This window comes from Eubalaena glacialis, chromosome 12, assembly GCF_028564815.1.
Source record: "Eubalaena glacialis isolate mEubGla1 chromosome 12, mEubGla1.1.hap2.+ XY, whole genome shotgun sequence".
Lineage (NCBI taxonomy): Eukaryota > Metazoa > Chordata > Mammalia > Artiodactyla > Balaenidae > Eubalaena > Eubalaena glacialis.
In genome coordinates, this window is record NC_083727.1 from 5,943,313 (window position 1) to 5,965,820 (window position 22,508).

Here is a 22,508-nt window from a genome sequence, read left to right on the forward strand (position 1 = left end):
GAACTCTAGTCAAGCTGCTGACACGAGAACACACCTTAGTTGTACCTGCCCCTTTGCTCATGCTGTTGCCTCACACATTTTAGGTACAACTTTATAAAGGGGGATATTGAAAAATTTCTGCTATGGTTGTCATTATCTACCTTCACAGTAAATATTTACTATGTATCTGCGATGTTAACACTATATAGCAATATATCAAGGGACAAGAGTAGATTTAATTTATGAAATTAGGGCATACAATTAAGGTGCAGGAGTTACATGCACATATGGGCTGTGGATAGAATAATAGATAAATAGGTTCTATTTCAGGCTCTGTTCTTAATGAGTTGTAGCCTTAGCAAAGTCCCCTTGAGCCTGTTTTTTTCACCTGTAAAATGAAAGAGTTACTCAAGATCAGTGTTTTCAAACTTTTACAAAATAGTATCTCACAGTAAGAAATTCATTTTGCATCACTATACTGTATGCTTGTGTTTGTGTTTACCTGACAGAAAAGTTTCCCAACACAATATTTGCTCTTACTACATGTAATATTCTGGTATTTTCTATTTTGTTTTATTTATTTTTAAAAAAACTCTGCGACTCATTGATGGGTCAGGATTTATAGTTTGAAAAGGACTGAACTAGATATGTTCAAAGTCCATTTTGTCTGAAACATTATTTGATTCCAAGAGTCTAAAAGAATGTCACCTTCATTTTAAAATTTGTTTTTAAAAAAATTAGTCATTATGTAGCATTAAATCAAGATTCATTGGTGTAATAAAATCTAAGTGTATTATATATTTTAATGTTACTATATGGAGAATCCTATACTTTTTTTTTAACATCTTTATTGGAGTATAATTGCTTTATAATGGTGTGTTAGCTTCTGCTGTATAACAAAGTGAATCAGATATATGTATACATATACCCCCATATCTCCTCCCTCTTGTGTCTCCCTCCCACCCTCCCTATCCCACCCCTCTATCCCACCCCTCTATGTGGTCACAAAGCACCGAGCTGATCTCCCTGTGCTATGCGGCTGCTTCCCACTAGCTATCTGTTTTACATTTGGTAGTATATATAAGTCCATGCCACTCTCTCACTTCGTCCCAACTTACCCTTCCCCCTCCCCGTGTCCTCAAGTGCATTCTCTACGTCTGTGTCTTTATTCCTGTCCTGCCCCTACGTTCTTCAAAACCACTTTTTTTTTTTTTAGATTCCATATATACGTGTTAGCATACGGTATTTGTTTTTCGAATCCTATGCTTTTTAAGACCTTGGGATGATCTGGCTATCCCTTCATGGTAGCTTTCTAATGCTCTGAGAGAGTTTGGCTTTCTTACTGCAAAGGAATTTTGGACACCATGTATTGCTAAAGTATTGGTTTTTCTCTCCACATGTAATATCCCCAAAGCCTAAAACAAGATGTTTATCTTTTTGATAGACAAGCAATTAACTTTTGGAGGGAATTTAAAGGCAGTAAAGCACATCTGTTAGGACATTGGAAATAAATAGGAATTTCTGACAGGCAAACATTATAGCCTTGCATTTGTTATGTTGTAGCTAAAGCTATGTCAGCATTTTTATTATAAACCTGGGGATTATCAGTCTGCATTAAAACTCTTTTTGGACTGAGGCTTATTTAGATTCAGAGCTTGCTCATGAAGAACCTTTGCTTTCCTGCACAAAGGAAAGTAGATTTGCTTCTGCTTAACTCTCTAAGAGAGAGATGTGTCTGGGCTGACCATATAATTATACAAATATTAAAAATATTTGATTTATTATAAGCTAACTCATTGTTTATTAAAGTACATTATTTAATGTAAAGCAATGTGGAAACCGGTTTGGCAGCATAGTAACTGAGTAGGGCTGAAAATAATTGTTTCTGACGAAGTAGTACTGTAATGGGTTTTTGGCAGTTGTCAGATAACTCACCATTATCTGTGCCTTGGTAAGATTGAATACACACTTCATAAGCTCCTCTCCTTAAGATGTTGAAATTTGAGTGGCTGGTGATTTTCTGTCATCCCTATCCTAAAATGTACTCCAAACAGTTTAAAAAATGATTTCAGTTTTAGAAAGAAAGAGGAATAGAACAGTATTTTATTTTTATTCACATGTAAACATGAAGACACTGAAGAAAGTATAATGTTCAACATTAAGAGCATGGGTTTAAACCCTGGGTCTACCAATTTACAGTGGGTGTCCTGAGAAAATGCCTCCAAGTGTCTGTGCCTCAGATTTTTCGTGTGTAATAAGTACTGACAATGATTGTGCCTGTGTCATTGGGCTGGTTTGAGGTTTAAATGCACTAATCCGTAGAGAGCCTTCAGGATGGTGCCTGGACATATTAAGTGCTCAATAAGTTTTAGGTAGTATTATTACTTGTTTGTTATTAATAATTTTATATTTCATCATAGGGTCATAAAACCAAAAATTCATTTTTACATTAAAAATCTAACTTATAATGCCATTACATTAAAAATTAAAAAAAAAAAATCATCCAAAGGTTCTAGGTAGGTCTCTCCCATATACTATTTTCTTGTCATTGTTGTTGCTTAATAATACAATTGTGACCTGGTCGTTGCAACTTAATAATTTCAGAAAAAAAAAAATGTAGCTCTTACGGAATAAACTCTTGGTCTTTAAGTGTGAGAATTCTGTCTTCCTAGGAGATTCATTTAAAAGTCTTATTCCTGCTGATGTTGCTGACTTTAAAAAAGCATTCCTCTATTATATTGTGAAGTATAGCAAAGGAAAATGCTGTTACATAATGTATATGTCAAGGTATATCAAAATAGTGGTATATTATGTAAGGCTTTCTCCTGCTTCAATTCAGAGGAATGGCAATTTTGTGCTATATAAATAAATTGATTGATAGGAGATAGAAGGAAAAAAACATATCTTGGCTCAGATATGCTTGGCTACACACCATCTCACCTGTATAATATAAGAATGGTGCAGTTATACTTTAAAAACTATGTAGTAAGTATATTACAGGAGGGGGGAAATTATAAATGTATAGGGTTTCATGGAACAATTATATACACATCACTGGGATGTAGTGTGCCTTTTATTCTTTTTATAAATAGTATATGTGGGTTCAAGATGGTGGAATAGAAGGACGTGTGCTCACTCCCTCTTGTGAGAGCCCCAGAATCACAACTAGCTGCTGAACAATCATCGACAGGAAGACACTGGAACTCACCAAAAAAGATACCCCACAGCCAAAGAAAAGGAGAAGCCACAATGAGATGGTAGGAGGGCCTCAATCACAATATTATCACAAGAAAATCAAATCCCATAACTGCTGGGTGGGTGACTCACAAACTGGAGAACAATTATACCACAGAAGTCCACCCACTGGAGTAGTGAAGGTTCTGAGCTCCATGTCAGGCTTCCCAATCTGAGGGTCCGGCAACGGGAGGAGGAATTCCTAGAGAATCAAACTTTGAAGGCTAGCGGGATTTGATTGCAGGACTTTGACAGGACTGGGAGAAACAGAGACTCCACTCTTGGAGGGCACACATAAAGTAGTGTGTGCATCAGGACCCAGGGGGAAGGAGTAGTGACCCCATAGGAGACTGAACCAGACCTACCTGCTAGTGTTGGAGGGTCTCCTGCAGAGGTGGGGGGCGGCTGTGGCTCACCGCAGGAACAAGGACACTGGCAGCAGAAGTTCTGGGAAGTACTCCTTGGCATGAGCCATCCTGGAGTGCGCCATTAACCCTACCACAGAGCCTGTAGGGTCCAGTTCTGGATTGCCTCAGGCCAAACAACCAACAGGGAGGGAACTCAGCCCCACCCATCAGCAGACAAGCGGATTAAAGTTTTACTGAGCTCTGCCCACCAGGGGAACACCCAGCTCTACCCACCACCAGTCCCTCCCATCAGGAAGCTTGCACAAGCCTCTTAGATAGCCTCATCCACCAGAGGGCAGACAGCAGAAGCAAGAAGAACTACAATCCTGCAGCCTGTGGAAGGAAAACCACATTTACAGAAAGATAGACAAGATGAAAAGGCAGAGCACTATGTACCAGATGAAAGAACAAGATAAAACCCCAGAAAAACAATTAAATGAAGTGGAGATAGGCAACCTTCCAGAAAAAGAATTCTGAATAATGATAGTAAAGATGATCCAGGACCTTGGAAAAAGCATGGAGGCAAAGATTGAGAAGATGCAAGAAATGTTTAACAAAGACCTAGAAGAAATAAAGAACAAACACCTAGGAGAATTAGAGAACAGAGATGAACAATACAATTACTGAAATGAAAAATACACTAGAAGGAATCAATAGCAAAATAATTGAGGCAAAAGAACAGATAAGTGACCTGGAAGACAGAATGTTGGAATTCACTGCCGCGGAACAGAATAAAGAAAAAAGAATGAAAAGAAATGAAGACAGCTTAAGAGAACTTGGGGACAACATTAAATGCACCAACATTCACATTATAGGGGTCCCAGAAGGAGAAGAGAGAGAGAAAGGACCCGAGACAATATTTGAAGAGATTATAGTCGAAAACTTCCCTAACATGGGAAAGGAAATAGCCACCCAAGTCCAGGAGGCACAGAGAGTCCCAGGCAGGATAAACCCAAGGAGAAACATGCCGAGACACATAGTAATGAAATTGGCAAAAATTAAATTAAAGACAAAGAAAAATTATTAAAAGCAACAAGGGAAAAATAACAAACAACATACAAGGGAACTCCCATAAGGTTAACAGTTGATTTCTCAGCAGAAACTCTACAAGCCAGAAGGGAGTGGCATGATATATTTAAAATGATGAAAGGGAAGAACTTACAACCAAGATTACTCTATCCGGCAAGGATCTCATTCAGATTCGATGGAGAAATCAAAAGCCGTACAGACAAGCAACTGCTAAGAGAATTCAGCACCACCAAACCAGCTCTACAGCAAATGCTAAAGGAACTTCTCTAAGTGGGAAACACAAGAGAAGAAAAGGATCTACAAAAACAAACCCAAAACAATTAAGAAAATGGTAATAGGAACATACATATTGATAATTACATTAAATGTTAATGTATTAAATGCTGCAACCACAAGACACAGGCTTGCTGAATAGATACAAAAACAAGACCCTTATATATGCTGTCTACAAGAGACCCACTTCAGACCTTGGGACTCATACACACTGAAAGTGAGGGGATGGAAAAAGGTATTCCATGCAAATGGAAATCAAAAGAAAGCTGGAGTAGCAATACTCATATCAGATAAATAGACTTTAAAATAAAGAATGTTACAAGAGACAAGGAAGGACACTACATAATGATCAAGGGATCAATCCAAGAAGAAGATATAACAATTATAAATATATATGCACCCAACATAGGAACACCTCAATACATAACGTAAATGCTAACAGCTACAAAAGAGGAAATAGCAACACAGTAATAGTGGGGGACTTTATCAGCTCACTTACACCAATGGACAGATCATCCAGACAGAAAATTAATAAGGAGACACACGCTTTAAATGACATAATAGAGCGGATAGATTTAATTGATATTTATAGGACATTCCATCCGAAGACAGCAGATTATACTTTCTTAAGTGCACACGGAACAGTCTCCAGGATAGATCACATCTTGGGTCACAAATCAAGCCTCGGTAAATTTAAGAAAATTGAAATCACATCAAGCGTCTTTTCCAACCACAATGCTATGAGATTAGAAATAAATTACAGGGAAAATAACGTAAAAAACAGAAACACATGGAGGGTAAACAATGTATTCCTAAATAACCAAGAGATCACTGAAAAAATCAAAGAGGAAATCAAATAATACCTAGAGACAGGTGACAATGAAAACATGACGATCTAAAACCTATGGGACGTAGCAAAAGCAGATCTAAGAGGGAAGTTTATAGCAATACAAGCCTACCTCAAGAGACAAGAAACATCTCAAATCAACAATTTAACCTTACACCTAAAGGAACTAGAGAAAGAAGAACAAACCCAACCCAAAGTTAGTAGAAGGAAAGACATCATAAAGATCAGGGCAGAAATAATTGAAATGGAAACAAAGAAAACAATAGCAAAGATCAATAAAGCTAAAAGCTGGTTCTTTGAGAAGGTAAACAAAATTGATAAACCTTTAGCCAGCCTCATCAAGAAAATGTGGGAGACGACTCAAATCAATAAAATTAGAAATGAAAAAGGAGAAGTTACAATGGACACCGCAGAAATACAAAGCATCCTAAGAGACTACTACAAGCAACTCTATGCCAATAAAATGGACAACCTGGAAGAAATTGCCAAATTCTTAGAAAGTACATCCTTCCAAAAGTGAACTTGGAAGAAATAGAAAATATGAACAGACCAATCACAAGTAATGAAATTGAAACTGTGATTAAAAAACTTCCAACAAACAAAAGTCCAGGACCAGATGGCTTCACTGGTGAATTCTGTCAAACATTTAGAGACGAGCTAACACCCATCCTTCTCAAACTCTTCCAAAAAATTGCAGAGGAAGGAACACTCCCAAACTCATTCTACAAGGCCACCATCACCCTGATACCAAAACCAGACAAAGATACTACAAAAAAAGAAAATTACAGTTCAATATCACTGAGGAATGTAAATGCAAAAGTCCTCAACAAAATACTAGCAAGTGGAATCTAACAACACATTAAAAGGATCATACACCATGATCAAGTGGGATTTATCCCAGGGATGGAAGGATTCTTCAGTATGTGCAAATCAGTCAATGTGATACACCATATTAATGAATTGAAGAATAAAAACCATATGATCATCTCAATAGATGCAGAAAAAGCTTTTGACAAAATTCAACATGGATTTATGATAAAAACTCTCCAGAAAGTGGGCACAGAGGGAACCTACCTCAACATAATAAAGGCCATATATGACAAACCCACAACAAACATCATTCTCAAGATGAAAAACTGAAACCATTTCCTCTAAGATCAGGAACAAGACAAGGATGTCCACTCTCGCCACTGTTATTCAACATAGTTTTGGAAGTCCTACCCATGGCAATCAGAGAGGAAAAATAGATAAAAGGAATACAAATTGGAAAAGAAGAAGTAAAACTGTCACTGTTTGCAGATGACATGATACTATACATAGAAAATCCTAAAGATGCCACCACTAAACTACTAGAGCTAATCAATGAATTTGGTAAAGTTGCAGGATACAGAATTAATGCCCAGAAATCTCTTGCATTCCTATACACTAACAACAGAAGGTCAGAAAGAGAAATTAAGGAAACAGTCCCATTCACCATTGCAACAGAAAGAATAAAATACCTAGGAATAAATCTACCTAAGGAGGTAAAAGACCTGTACTCAGAAAACTATAAGACACTGATGAAAGAAATCAAAGATGACACAAACAGATGGAGCGATATACCATGTTCTTGGATTGGAAGAATCAATATTGTGAAAATGACTATACTACCCAAAGCAATCTACAGATTCAATACAATCCCTACCAAATTACCAATGACATATTGTACAGAACTAGAACAAAAAAATCTTAAAATTTGTATGGAAACACAAAAGACCCTGAATAGCCAAAGCAATCTTGAGGAAAAAAATGGAGCTGGAGGAATCAGACTCCCTGACTTCAGCCTATACTACAAAGGTACAGTAATCAAGACAATATGGTACTGGCACAAAAACAGAAACATAGATCAAAGGAACAGGATAGAAAGCCCAGAGATAAACCCACACACCTATGGTCAACTAATCTATGACAGAGGAGGCAAGGATATATACAATGGTGAAAAGACAGTCTCTTCCATAAGTGGTGCTGGGAAAACTGGCCAGCTACATGTAAAAGAATGAAATTAGAACACTCCCTAACACCATACACAAATATAAACTCCAAATGGATTAAAGACCTAAATGTAAGACTGGACACTATAAAACTCCTAGAGGAAAACATAGGGAGAACACTCTTTGACATAAATCACAGCAAGATCTTTTTTGATCCACCTCCTAGAGTAATGGAAATAAAAACAAAAATAAACAAATGGGACCTAATGAAACTCTAAAGCTTTTGCACGGGAAAGGAAACTATAAAGACAAAAGACAACCCCCAGAATGGGAGAAAATATTTGCAAACGAATCAGCGGACAAAGGATTAATCTCCAAAATATATAAACAGCTCATGCAGCTCAATATTAAAGACTCAAACAACCCAATCAAAAAATGGTCAGAAGCCCTAAATAGACATTTCTCCAAAGAAGACATCCAGATGGCCAAGAGGCACATGCATAGCTGCTTAACATCACTAATTATTAGAGAAATGCAAATCAAAACTACAGTGAGGTATCACCTACACTGGTTAGAATGGGCATCTTCAGAAAATCTACAAACAACAAATGTTGGAGAGGGTATGGAGAAAAGGGAACCCTGTTGCACTGTTGGTGGGAATGTAAATTGATACAGTCACTATGGAGAAAAGTATGGAGGTTCCTTAAGAAGCTAAAAATAGAATTACCGTGTGACCCAGCAATCTCACTCCTGGGCATATACCCAGAGAAAACCATAATTCAAAAAAACACATGCACCCCAGTGTTCATTGCAGCACTATTTATAATAGCCAGGTCATGGAAGCAACCTAAATGCCCATCGACCAACAAATGGATAAAGATGTGGTACATATTTACAATGGAATATTACTCAGCCATAAAAAGGAACGAAAGTGGGTCATTTGTAGCGATGTGGTTGGATCTAGAGAGTGTCATACAGAGTGAAGTAAGTCAGAAAGAAAAAAACAAATACCATATATTAACGCATATATGTGGAATCTAGAAAAATGGTACAGACGAACAGGTTTGCAAGGCAGAAATAGAGACACAGATGTAGAGAAGACGCGTATGGACACCAAGAGGGGAAAGCCAAGGGTGATGGGGGTGGTGGTGGTGGGATGAATTTGGAGATTGGGATTGTTATATATATATACTAATGTATAAAATAGATAACTAGTAAGAACCTGCTGTATAAAAAATAAAATAAAAATTGAAAAAATAGTATATGTGCTATGTATTGAGGAAATAGCAATGGTAGCAACAGGGGTGGGGCAGAAGTTGGAAACATTGCTAAGTTCATTTATTCACCAAGTTTTGAATGAGTATTAGGAGCAAGGTGTCTTAGGTGCTGGAGTTATAAAAATAAGTAAGCAGTTTTCTTTGTCCTCAGTGGGCCTACTATCAGACAAATAAATAGTTATTTCACCATGTGCCAAGTGCTATGGGATAATCCACAAAGCAAGATCTTCACAAGGCAGTGGGGTCGGGGGTGGCATCCAGAGAATGTGGGTAGATGGGTGTTAGATAACAGAAAGAAAGCCTATTCTACTGTCCCAGAAAGGAAGGCCAGGAGGACAAGTTTCCATGCAATAATATTTGTAGGTTTGATAGCAGTAAGTGGTGGTATTCCTGGGTGATGGCTCTGGCTTTGAATGCACAGGTATAAAATTGCAGGGAGTAAAGTTTTATTTCCATACTAGCAATAATAAATAATGTCTAAAAAATAGAGCAACCTCCTGTTGTTTAGGACCAATGAATGCTTACATTGGTTAAGTATGAATTTATAATCTGCTGATTTGGATCATAGGTATTCAATAAGTGCCTTCTGAATGAATGAATGAGTGAATGCAGAGTGTTAAGAGTATGTTAATTAATGAACAAACCAAACCTTTTCACTCAGATGCCCCCTGACTAGCTGGGCATTATATAGTTCATTCTTTTTCTCTCTTTTCTTTCCCATCTTGGTTTTAAATTGTATTTACCAGTTCCTCCAAACCAGATCTTATGCTAGCATATTTGGTAATTAATTCAGGGTGGCATGTAGGGAGATATTAGTTACTATCCTTTCTAGATGACATATGCAATGAAACATCTGCTTTAGGCTAATAAAACTCTAACCCAAAGAAGGATTTCCGAGGAGATCTTTGACCTTGGCTGGGGTTGGGTGTGCATTGCTCAGCTACCTTCCATGTTCTCACCAGTCTCTGCATTTGTGTGTGCCTGCCAGGGATGTTCATAGTTAAATCTATTTGGGCCTAAAACAAATCCTAATGGAAATTGGATTTAATGGAAATTGAATAAACCAAATTTTGGAAGGTGGCCTGAACTACATAACAGTATGGAAACTGAAATTCTTGGAATGTTAAGTGTACCAGTGTAAGATTAAAATATTATGTGGCGACTGTAACTTGTCAAGTCAGAGTAGCACTAGTGAACGTTCTCAAAATAAATATATTTAAAAGGTACAGATCATTCATTAAAATGACTATTTTACATTTAGGTTATATAACTTTCTAAGGCATATTTTGGTTGGAGAATTTCTTTTATATGGGCTGACAGTGCAATGAACTTGGAGACAAAATAAATTATACTATTGTTACTTGAAGTACATGCTAATATTTTGCAAGAAGCACACATTTATTGTTGTTTTTAATCATCTCATTAAGACATAATGATCTTTTTCCAGCTGAGGTGTCTAATTACTGCCATATCCAATAGTCTGTTACTTGGTGAGAATAAAGCAAAAACCCACCATGGACACATCTTGACTATATTCTCATTGAATAGAAATGGAGTAGACACAGAGTAATTGTTAATTACATTTGTGGAGCATTGCCTATAATCTTTACTGAGCTCATTTACTTTTCTTTTTGTACAAACAAGAGCAAAACCATCTGAAACATCTATATGGCTCTTTTTTTGCTAGGTATCTCTTAGTTTTTTGAATACAGGCTTGAGATTTCATCAGTCACAGTTCACAAACGTAAAATAGATGAATTGTCTTTGTAGATTCAAAACTTGATATTAAAAGCTCAGACACATGTCTTCTTCTCCCAATAAAGTTTAGTGTCTAACCTTCCCTTCATGAGCATTCATTTGATGTAGACAAGATTTCCTCTTCTGCTATTAATCCAGAGGTCATCCTTAAAAATATTCTTGTGTTTAAAAATTTATGTACATATTTGGCATTTATATATTTGATGTGTAAGTACAAATTTAAAGGCATAATTTAAATATATTCATGGTTCTAGAGATTTAAAAAGTTTTTGCACACATGTATTAAAGTATATATAAATTAACATATTTGATATAAACCATTTTACAAGGGCCATTAAAATATTTTTGAAAGAGAAACTAAAATGGTTTGTAAAGCATAAAATGTGGCCCTTGGCCTGATTTTGCACTTAGGGGCTATGACAGCAAGCTTCCTTCATCAGGAATTGCAGTCACTATTTCACTTTTGTCATCACAATAACACTCGTTTAGGATTTCTCAATACACTTGGAAATAAATGCAAGAGCTACTTCTGTGTCGATCCTGGTCAGTCTTCTTTCTGCCTTTTTGAGTGATATGTTTCCATGACTTACCACGTTCATCCATGCCATCGCCACCATCATCTCATTAGTCTCCATTAAGGTAAGAGACATTCAGGTGACTCACTCTGAAATTGTCAGGCTATTTAATTACAAAATTCAGATATATCTTACGTGTTTAGGGGGTGTTAAACTGTGATTAGATTGTTACTATAGGAGAAGATGAAGAAGTATTATTGCCAGCATCTTTTGACACCCACATATACTATAGATATATGTTGAAATGCAAAAAGTATTCTACCTAATATACAACATGAATTTTTGAATAAATTGTATTTTTAATTTTTACTATTCCTGCCACTGCTGAACCCAAGGGCATCGTTCTCTTTGTTCATATTATCTGTATTCTTCCCTGAACCTTCTGAATAATTACTATCTATTCTTTTAAGATCTTGACCTTTCTGTTCGTTGACTCTTCAACAGAACATGCTAAATAATGCACAGTGATTTTTTCTCAGATAATGACCGTCATAGTTAGATGGTATTTTTAGTTCTGTCACATCTAGCATTTCTTTAATCAAATCCCTCATACTTGGTCATCTTACATTTTGACCTCTAAGGCATTTTCTCCAGCTATCCTTGTATACAATGACACATCTTCTCAGGAAGGATGACATTTTTTCATTTTTTTCTTAGAGGAGTTCTCTTTATGTATATTTAAAAGCTCAAGCATTGTAATTGTTGGTGAAGAGATAGAAGCAGTTGTTGCAGGAATCAGTTTTTATCAAGATTCAGTGATAATCTTCAATAAACAGCCACAAGAGTTTTGCAGGGCTGTTTATGCTTGACAGGCCATTTTACTGATAAACTTCTGCACCTGTGCCTGGCTGTGAGGAGACACAGGGAGTCTGAAACATAGCAAAGGCGATTTTCCAGAATTACTACAAAAAATCTAGTTTATCAACAAGATAATTCAAACTGAATGTAATACAAGATTGAAATTGATATCATTGGGTCTTATTCAAATTCCCTTAAATTAATAATTGAGTCTTAACCTCTCTTCCCTGAAAGGCAGACTTACTTTATTTGGTTGGATAAATCTACAGTTATTTATTCTTTCTCTCTCTTTCTCAGTATCTCTCAATATCTCTCTTTTAATTTAATGCCAGTGCTTTTAAGTGCAAGAAATGTCTGGTCATCATAGTTGGACCTTGACTTTGGAGACTGATATTCCTGAGCTTTACTCCTAACCCTACAAAATGTCAGATTTTAGGTGAGTTAGTTTATATTTCCAAATGGCATTTTCTTAGTCTATAAAATGGAAATAATAGTAATAGTGCCTCCCTCATAGGCTGGATACCAGGATTAAATGATAGGTCCTCTTAGTATTCATCTTAACCTCTTTAACCTATATTTTGATAGTAACAAACTTTCAGGGTTAGAAGGAACCTTAAACATTTTACTTTCAGGGGATTATAGGTCAGTGGGGAGAGACTATATGCAAACCTACAATTTAATTATCCAGTGGTATAAAAGCGTCCAAGCAGCCTAGTCGCTGGCCTACCTAGCGCCAGGAACAGGTGCAGGTGATCTTTGTATCTCCAAGAGTTCCCTTCCCCCACCCTTCCCAGTGAGCACCAAGAAGCTCACACTAATGATCCTGCAAGAGCTTACACTAATGATCCATATTCTTCCGTTGAGGGAGCGTTTAGAAACACTGGTGCCTTGAACCAAACTGAGCATCATCACCTGAGGGGAGGAATCCGGGGCTGTGCTGTGCGTCTCTGCCTCTGGGATTCCCATGCCCTAGGAAGCTGCTCTCCCCATTGTCAACACATCTAAACCTGCATCTGGCTTGGTCCTTCCAGGAGAGGAAGTTTGGCAGACATTCTATCCTAGGAGGCCTCTGAATAGCACAATGGTCTTCTTTTAACTGAGTTAAAATTTGTTTTCTGTGACTTCCAAACTCTGGTCCTGGTTCTACTCTGGAGGCCAAACAGAATAATTTGTGTCCTCTATATACATTCTTTCAAATATTTGAAGATTTTTCAATCTTGTCTTCCTTTTTTCTGCACGTTTATATACATTAATTTGTTCATTTGTACAACAAACGTTTACTCTGCACTTACTGTGTACTAGGTGTTGGTGACAAAACTAAGGTGCGGTCAGTCCCTGACCTTGGGGAACTTTGCCTCAATGGGACATATTCCTCATGTGACATGATTTTAACACTCCATCATTAACCTGGCTGTTTTTCTCTAAAAACTTTCAGTTTATGTGTCCTTGAAATGCAGCACCCTAGAACCTGAGGTGTGCTGTGATAGCACAGGGCAGATTGTCTGCTCATTTATTCTGCGTTTTATACAGTCACTACACACCTAAGATAACATTTATTCTTTTGATGGTCATACACTGTGGATTTATGTGAAGGCTGTTGTCAGTTAATACCTAATCTCCTTACTTCCCAGACTTGTAAAATTGTTTTTTGAAACTCAAGCACAGTTATTTCTATTAAACTTCATCTTGATAATATCAGCACATTGTACCAGACTCTGAATTTTGTATTCTTATTCTTTCATCCAAATATTTGAAAAGCAATAACAATATAATAATAATAATGCTTTAATTTGTCATTGATACACATTGAAGAGAACAGGGCTACGCACACCCTGTAGCAAAAGCAGAGCCTTTGCTTAGTATTTCTTTCTTTATTAATCCTATATACAGTACTGGTGGTCTTTAAATAATATTTATTTACTTAAGCAATCTTATAGTGCTTTTGCTGATACATATTATAAAAGGATTTACCACATTATTTCTCCAAATGAGGCCTACTTTTTACAATAAGTTTTTTGATTTATTAAAAAAATCTGTTTCTTAGCAGAATACAAAGTTAATTATGATTATACTCTATACTAACTTTACATCTACCCTTTGTAAATATAGTATGCATATGGTATTATTAAAACTTTATTCTAATTGCATACTTTTCTCATTGAACCTATGTACGTATCATGATTTATTTAGTGTAAAATCTTGAATGAATTAAGCATTCCTATTATTGAGATGTAAATTGCACAGATTTTAGTATAGTCCTTGTTCTTTTGGAAGTAAAAATGCTAAGATGAAATATTGCTGATCTGGATAGTAATATAATCCATTATGAAAATTTACTGTTATTTTGCTGCTACTGGTCATGTCCTTATTGTAAATGGAGAGAAAGCTTTTTTGAGGGCATCAAATACCTTAGGATACTTTTCACTTTGCAAACCCATCTTACTCTGTTGCTATGGTTACTGTTATACCGCAGGGCATCCTTCATTCAGTTATAAATTGTTTTATAGCTTAAAGTTACTTGTTAATATTCTAAAATCTGTGAACCTGCTGAGGAACCTGCAGGACACGATTGCTTCCATGTTTGAAATAGTGATGTCTAAACAGCGTAGTAGCACACTCATTATAACCTTATTAGTGAGTAAGAGTGCTAGAGCTATTTTTTTTTTTTTTTTTACAAATGGAATCCTGCATATGAGAGAACTGTGGTTCATCATGGTTAAGAGCCTGGATTCTGGAGCAAGTTGCCTGGGTTCAGATCCTACCTCTGCCACTAACCATGTCTGTGACCGTGGGTGACTTACATAACCTCTCTTTGTCTCAGTTGTGTGGTGATTAAAGGGGAATAACAATAGGGCCTACCACACAGGATTGTTGTGAGGAATAAATAGGTTAATGTTTGCAAAGCAGTTATTTTATTTTTCCTCTATTATTATTATTATTATTATTTCACAGGCTAGTTCTTCAAGTCTTCAGGGGACTAGTGTAAGGCAAAACAAGGGACAAGTGGAGTATCAGAAACATTTGTGGTCTGGGGACCACAGGACCGTGGCTTAAATTGGCTATTCTGGCCCTTTTCGAAATTCATGACCCTGTGAAATCAAACTCTAGGAGTTTGATCCTAACTAAAACTTGATCAAACTAAAGGAGTTTAATTAGATTAGCTTACATTTCTTCCTAGCTTTTACTTTTTCTCTGAGATGGTGGGTGCAGAACTAGTGTCTCTTCCCAGCATGAAGTGCTTCAAGGCTTCCACTTTCTCACCCATGCTGCATTTTCTCCACAGTATCATCATTGCTCCGGTTATATCAGGGAGAAAGCCTCACTGTGAGGGAGGCAAGGCCATTGCTCACCCACTCCCCAGAAACCCTGGAGACCACCTTCGCTGTGCAACTGACCTACACCCTGCTGACCTTCATTCCTGAAGAGTTGGATACTTCCTCCTCCTGATCACCCATCCATGCTTTAGATCACTTTGCCACTCACACTTCCGCTGCATAGCCAGCAGAGTCTCCTATATTCTCAACTTGTCCTCCTCATCTTAACTCAGTCCTGGTGCCCCTCTGAGGTCCTTCATTCCCTGGGAGCCTTGTCGGAACACGAATATTAACACTCCCAGAAAACTCACCCTAGGGCCAGGACTTGGGATTGGTGACTTTTTTTAGTCCGAATTTCTGCTTTTCTGTGCTCTAGATCCATGTATCTATCTATTTGCCTTTGTGACTTTCTACACTTATATGTCTCAAAGGCACCTCACACCCCACGTGTCTAAAATTAAATTCAGGACTCTCTCCCACCCTTCCACTTCCAAGTAGGGTTCTCTTCCAGCATTTCTGTTTCAGATGGCTATACTGTTCAACCATTTACCTGGGAATCTGCCTTGCAACTTTTCTCTTACCTCAGTATCAAATCTGTCATCAAATCTTGTCAATTTTACCTTTCATCTGTAGGTCTCCATTTTATACATAACAGTCCCTAGTCCAGTCAACCATCTTTTCTTGACTGACCTACTTCAGTGAGAGGCCCTGGATGATACACTGATTAATCTGCCAGCTGGTTTATCCACATCCATTCTGATTCTTCTCCAGACATTCTGTTCATTGTCATCTAATTGATCTTTCTAAATCAAATCTAATCTTGAATAAAAGGTTTTGCTGGATGGCCTTGGAATCTAAGATTCACAATAAACTTTGAATCTGTGCATTTGAACTCAGTGGCATTTCAATTGCATAAAATTTTTGTCACTGCATATAATCATATTTTATGAGACAATACATTTTAGAGTCTAAATAATTGGCTTAAATATGAATGCTTAAAATGGAAGCTTTTGGCAAGTCTTGGTTGATCTTTATTTCTGGCTTAAGAAACTTGAAGTGTCTATACTAGACATTGCAAAATGTTTGTACAAGGCAGTGTGATATGAATATATCATTTTGACACTGTTTTCTTTGTAGATGTTTATTTGCTGTTTGAGTATAATAAATCATTGCTCCAGTACTCCACATGTATCTGTATATAAGTATATGGATAAATAGTTCTTGCCCAAAATGCCGTTTTTCTTACCCTATTTTTTTAAGGTAACTTCTGGCTATGATAATTTATTTTTAATTAGTTACATCAACCTGTTGTAAAACAATTATATAGTTTACTTCACTATCTGGACTTTTTAGTAAGAATGTTTTGAATTACTAAGGTAAGTTCAAGTTTTAAATTTATTTAATTATACCAGGGGATTGAAAGCCTAGGTTTTCTGGTCCTATAAAACCTCGTTGATATTGACAAAATTCCATTGCTATTGAATTATATGGCTAACACAACACGTAGGTCAGTAAAGTTGTCAGTAATCTTAGTCAACTCTCCCTTGGGTTTTGGTGTAAAATACTTCTTAGCGGGGGAGATGTGGGAGACCAAAAATCTATCAAGAAGTAGGGTGGAAGTAGGTTAGCTAATCTTGTCTATTCCTATTGACCCTGTTGCCATTTAGTCTATATTTTTGCCTTCATTTTTAGAGTTAGAAAGTTTAACTGAAAAAAAAATAACATGTACCTGGTGTATTATAAATATATTAAGCTGAAAGTGAAGGACTCTGTATCACCTATAAAAGGATACTGAAAAGATCACTTTTGGCTAGTAATATATACTTTATGATTATGCATCTATGGGTGAAAAGTCAGGGTATTGAATTCATGTAGAATGAGGTGAAATGTTGCCTAGATGAACTGAACATGAATTTGAAAGAGAGGACATATTTCCTAAGCAGTTGCACTTTTGCCGCAGGCTGATAAATAGTGGGGTTTGGAATCGATTTCACCATCGATCTGAAACATAATCCTTTTTGTGGCAATCTTGTCCTGGGGTTTTTACTGTCAGAGGTGAAAATTAATAGCAGAGTCTAAGTAAAAAAGGAGACGGGAGAGGAATTAAGCCTATGGGAAAAGTGTTGTTATTTGTCTGTCACACAAGAGCTCTTACACCAGAGACTTTGCATATGGGGGTGAAAGGAGGGGATAGAACATGTACCCCAAGAAGATTTTGTTCCATTAATTGCCAGAACTATGCTCCAACATTTACTAATCAATTATATTTACTATTATACATGTGGAGATAAGAAAATATAGGGTGGATGGTAATTTGACAGGCTCTTCAAGGGTGTATGGTGCCTTTCCAATCAATATTTTGTACTTCATGCTAGCTTGGCCAGGGGAGGCAAGCTGAAAGTGGGGAAAGCTTTGGGAAAGCAGGGTATTTGACTTGGATGGGTTTTATTCTGTACAGGCCATGAAACGAATAAGGATTACCACAAGTGCCTCGGGGAACCCACAGGGAGATCATGCTGGGGTGCAGCTAAAACAGTGCTGGATGATTCTTTCTGAGGTGGAAATGAAGAAAGATTTTGCGTTCTCATGCCCAGATTTATTAAAGCAGGTACTCTCTCTGTTCAAGGAGCGGTACCGAAGCTTTCCTATTAAAAGAGGAAAGGTTACTCTAGTCAGAACAGGCGTGGTTGCTCCAGGCTCAGGATTGTCCTCTGGTCGTGTTAACACCTGTCTGCGGGTCAGATGGGGATCGGGGGAGGTGTGGATTCATTAGTGATGCTGCTGCACAGTGTGTGTGAGCCTCCGCTTGGGATCCTTGCAGCGTTAAGGATCCGAACTTATGAGTACCTCACGAAACACTCTGATCTCTCTATCCTCTTAAATTCGAGTCTGTCTGTGGGGACTGGCGGATATCCCTTAAATGGTTTTCTAACAGGTTAATCAGCCTCCCTAGGATCCCTTTCAGAAAAGTGACAGCCTTTCCATCTGCTGATGTCACAGGTGGGTGGTTTCCAATGTGCTCCACTCTCAGGCAGCTCTCGAGTTTTATACATCTGAGTGTAAAGAAGATATGGGGTGTAGCTTTGGGGTGTTTTTAAACCTTTCTTCTTCTTTTGTGATTTCAATGACTGTTCATTTTTATCCTTTCAATAACGTTTATTAAAGAGAATATTTTAGGTGCTGCTTCGCTTAGAGCAGGAGTCTGCAGACTTTTTCTGTAGGGGCCACATAGTAAATATTTTTGGCTTTGTAAGCTATAAGGTCTTTGTCCCAACTACTCAGCTCAGCTGTTGGAATGTGAAAGCAGTCAGAGCCAATATGTAAACAATAGGTGGGGTTGGGTTCCAATAAAACTTTAATTACAAAAGGATTTGGTTTGCAGTCTGTAGTTTGCTAAACTCAGAAGAAAAGCTGAGGGTAAAATGAGTATACTTTATTCAGAATTTTCAGTGATTAAGGCTGGAAGACTGTGGTTCCAACTGATGTCACTTAGTAGCAAAATATGTAGAAATTCGAAGACCTTCATTTTCTAGGTGTTAACTGCCATTTTTAACTGCTGTACCTCTACAGCCTTAATAATTCACAGTTGAGGAATTCCTCACTCAACAGTCATTCACAGGGACAGAGAGATTTCCCAGAGTGATCTACAGTTCATTCATGAGAAACACACTGCCAGCCAAAAGAGCAAATTCTTTGCTACATGTGAGAACTAAAGTTTGACACTAACGACAGTGCATCCTGGGGCTTCAGGGAGAACACACTTGTCAAAATAAGTATTGAGGAACCCACTGAAGTTTGGAAGCTGGACTAAACCTTCGCAAGGATAAGGTCAGCTTTGAGTCCCAGGAAGTACGGAAATGACACAACATGGTCCCAGGAACTCAGCAGCCTTTAGCTTGTCCACTGCCAGGCAGAGAACACCAATTTGCTTCTCCCATTGCTTGCTAGAAGGCTACTATCTACTTTTTGCTTTAAGGATGGCATTTTAACTTTGAGAAAAGTTTGATTTGTTTATTATTAGGTACATATGAGCTTGTATTTATTCTCATGTGAAATGTGCAAGAGAGGTGCAAGATTCTGTATTGTTTCTATAATTTCTAGCCTGCCTCCACCACCATCATTCAGGACCCCAGCTCCTCTAACCTGGATGACCACGGCAGCCTTCAGATGCATCTTCTCGCTCCTGTTTGGTCCCACGCTGGTATGTGTCCACTTTGCAATCAGAGTGATGATTCCAAAACACACGTGGGCCTGTCTCATTCCAGGTTCAAGTCTTTAGTAGCTCCTCGGAGTCTTCACAATAAACTCCTAATTTTCTAACACCTCCTGCGTGGCCCTGCCCATCTCTCTGGCCTCACCTCCATTACTCCCATTTCCATAGGTTAAGAGAGAAAACTGCTGAAACGAACACAAATAATATAGTTGAATACAATGAAGTATACCTTTATAGTTAATTTATTTTTGTTGTTAGAACAGCTCACTAACATTTCCTGAATTGGGGTCTCAGGTAACTATTTGGACTCAGAAAGAACGCTGCATTTCTTGAAGGCCACATGTGTGTGGTTCCTGGAGTTAATAATCTTTCTGCACTAACACTCTATGACCCTCTTGTCTGTAGGGAGGCAAGAAGGGGATTCCCTATGTATTCAGCTTCCTTTCCTTAGGAAGTCAGGCCTTTCACTGGGCTCCTGGTAGAGATCATTCTCCACTTAGCTTTCTCTACTGTCCTCATTTTAAAACCATGCCTCATAATAGGACTATAGTTAAGTCTAAATGCTTGTAAGGTTCTGTCAAAAGGTAGATTTGCATAGCTATTCTAGTACACTCAGATACCTGGTTTCAGCCATTAATATAATTTAAAGTGTGTAGATTCTCTTTTATGGTAGAAAATTCATAAGACATCAGCATTAACATTGATCATAATGGTTTTCTGCTTTAGTTTCTATAAAGAATGATTTATTCAAGAGAAAATACTTAATTGCTTTACTTCGGTGTCTAGGAAGTTATTGCTTGTTTTTTTTTTTTTTCCTCCTGAGTGTCTGTGTTGCACACTTTATGGAAATATTTGAAATATTATGTTGATCCGCTTCTTAAGATAAATATACAGTAGGAAATACCATGTTTTAATAATCGTTACCTTTCACTCAATAGACATGATTAGCAAGAAAAATAACAATGAAATATTTTACATTTGCAGTCTGCCTTTGAAATATTGAAACATAATTGTGAAACATTTATAAGTCATTGAGTGACCTGTGGAAAATATAAGCAAGAAAAAGAAAAAAAATGATAATTCAGTTATTCTCCTTTGGCTTTGACTATTTCATGGGGAAGGCGTGGATATGAGTGGTTTTTATAACTACAAGTTAGAGCAAAATATTTAAATTTTTTTGTGTATCTTGTTATTTTACCTTTTGTTGAGATATCTACAGTTTTGACTTCTTGATATCTTTGTGTTATGACATAGTCTCATTATTCAAGCAGTCCTAGGCAGTTAAATTAAGATTTTTTCCCCAAATGTACCTTAGTTTCTAAAACAGATTTCTCAGAAATAAGGTATTTTGTATTAATTTAAAAGTTAGACATATTAGGACTTGATTATGGCATTACTAGATAAACATTGATGAATGAGCCTATGTTCTTTACTATGACATAAAAATCTAATAAATTTTTATTTGTTAACACTAACATCTGTAATTCAAATGGAACTTCTTCCTTAAAAGTGAGTTAATAAGTGTTATTAGAACTCTGCTATATATATGAGCAAATGTCCAACCTTAACTCCCTCCTTTCTGACCTTTTTAAAATGATTTTTATTTACTTTTAGATTAACATTAAAAATATCCTTTCTATTTCAAATATAGCAGTGTATATAATAACCTAAATGGGAAAAGAACTTGAAAAAGAACAGATAAATATATATATATAACTGAATCACTTTGCTGTACACTTGAAATGAACACGTTGTTAATCAACTATACTCCAATATAAAATAAAAATTTTAAAAAATCCTTTCTATTTCAAATTGACACTTTAAAATTATTCAAATAGAGTAGCACCAAACATATAAAAAAACATGATTTCACAATTATTAGAGTTAAACCCTAAGGGGAAAAATCAAGTTATTATCATGCTTTAAATTTTTTAAGAAGTTACCACTTTTTAGGATAACTTAATTCTGCACAACTTTTTATTTTTGTTGCAGGGTTTATTGCAGTTATGTGTCATGCACTTTTCTGAAACGGTCTTTAAAAACTGAAAACAATTTCTAGGACATGAAATACTCAACAAGACCATAATAAAAGCATACGGAAGTATTCCCACATAATATCCAAAATATGTCATGTTCAATAATGTCAGTAACGTTCAGTAATGTTTCAGGCTTGGGCCACTGTATTTTTTAGAACAAATTTCATAGTAAGAATTTGAGATGTGGGCATTTTATAACTAAGTGAACTTGGATGGCATGTTCATTTTATGCTTACTGAATGCCCCTAAGTAGCCTAGTTAGTGGAATAGTCTATGTAATTTGGTTGCCATGGAAATCATGCTTTTTTTTTTTTTTTTGTAGAGACTGCAGAATGATCAATAAGACTTTGAAGCATAAAAATATATCGTATTAGAATAAAATTCTGTAGTAGTATCCTTTAAAGAGAAAAAGGGAGTGTATAAAATTTCCAGCTGTTTGAAAAGGAACTTGTGATGTATTTTTAAAATGAATGATAGGGGTATCATATCATTTGGCCATGCACTTGCCCATAGCAGGCTTGGCTGGTTGTGCTTGTCTCTGGGCCTTTCTGACTTTACCTCTGTGTTCCTGCACTGTTCTCTTTTACTTCATAATTGACCTTTTTTTTTTTTTCTGTTTTGTATGTACTTGTTTTTCACATTCAGACATTGGCAGAGCTCACTGTAAGCTGAGATGGCATCTAGCACACTTCCCCTCCTCAGGCTCCTTGTCATACTTCTTGGTGTCCTTCCACAACTGGTCCTGCATCACACACTTTTGACTGTAAACAGAGTTTAGAGTTTATGTCCTCTGGGTTT

At 36.8% G+C, this 22,508-nt stretch overlaps 1 protein-coding gene across 4 annotated transcripts in view; it reads left to right on the forward strand.

Moving 5' to 3' along the window:
• The first annotated feature begins 19,620 nt into the window (after positions 1 to 19,620).
• The window catches only part of PRKN (parkin RBR E3 ubiquitin protein ligase), a 1,187,061-nt gene continuing 1,184,173 nt past the window's right edge, over positions 19,621 to 22,508 (forward strand). For all 4 annotated transcript variants that reach the window (XM_061207251.1, XM_061207252.1, XM_061207254.1 and 1 more), the window contains exon 1: positions 19,621 to 19,662. In XM_061207251.1, coding sequence (XP_061063234.1) covers positions 19,629 to 19,662 — 34 coding nt within the window. In that variant the 5' untranslated portion in view covers positions 19,621 to 19,628. The remainder of the gene's footprint in view (positions 19,663 to 22,508) is intronic.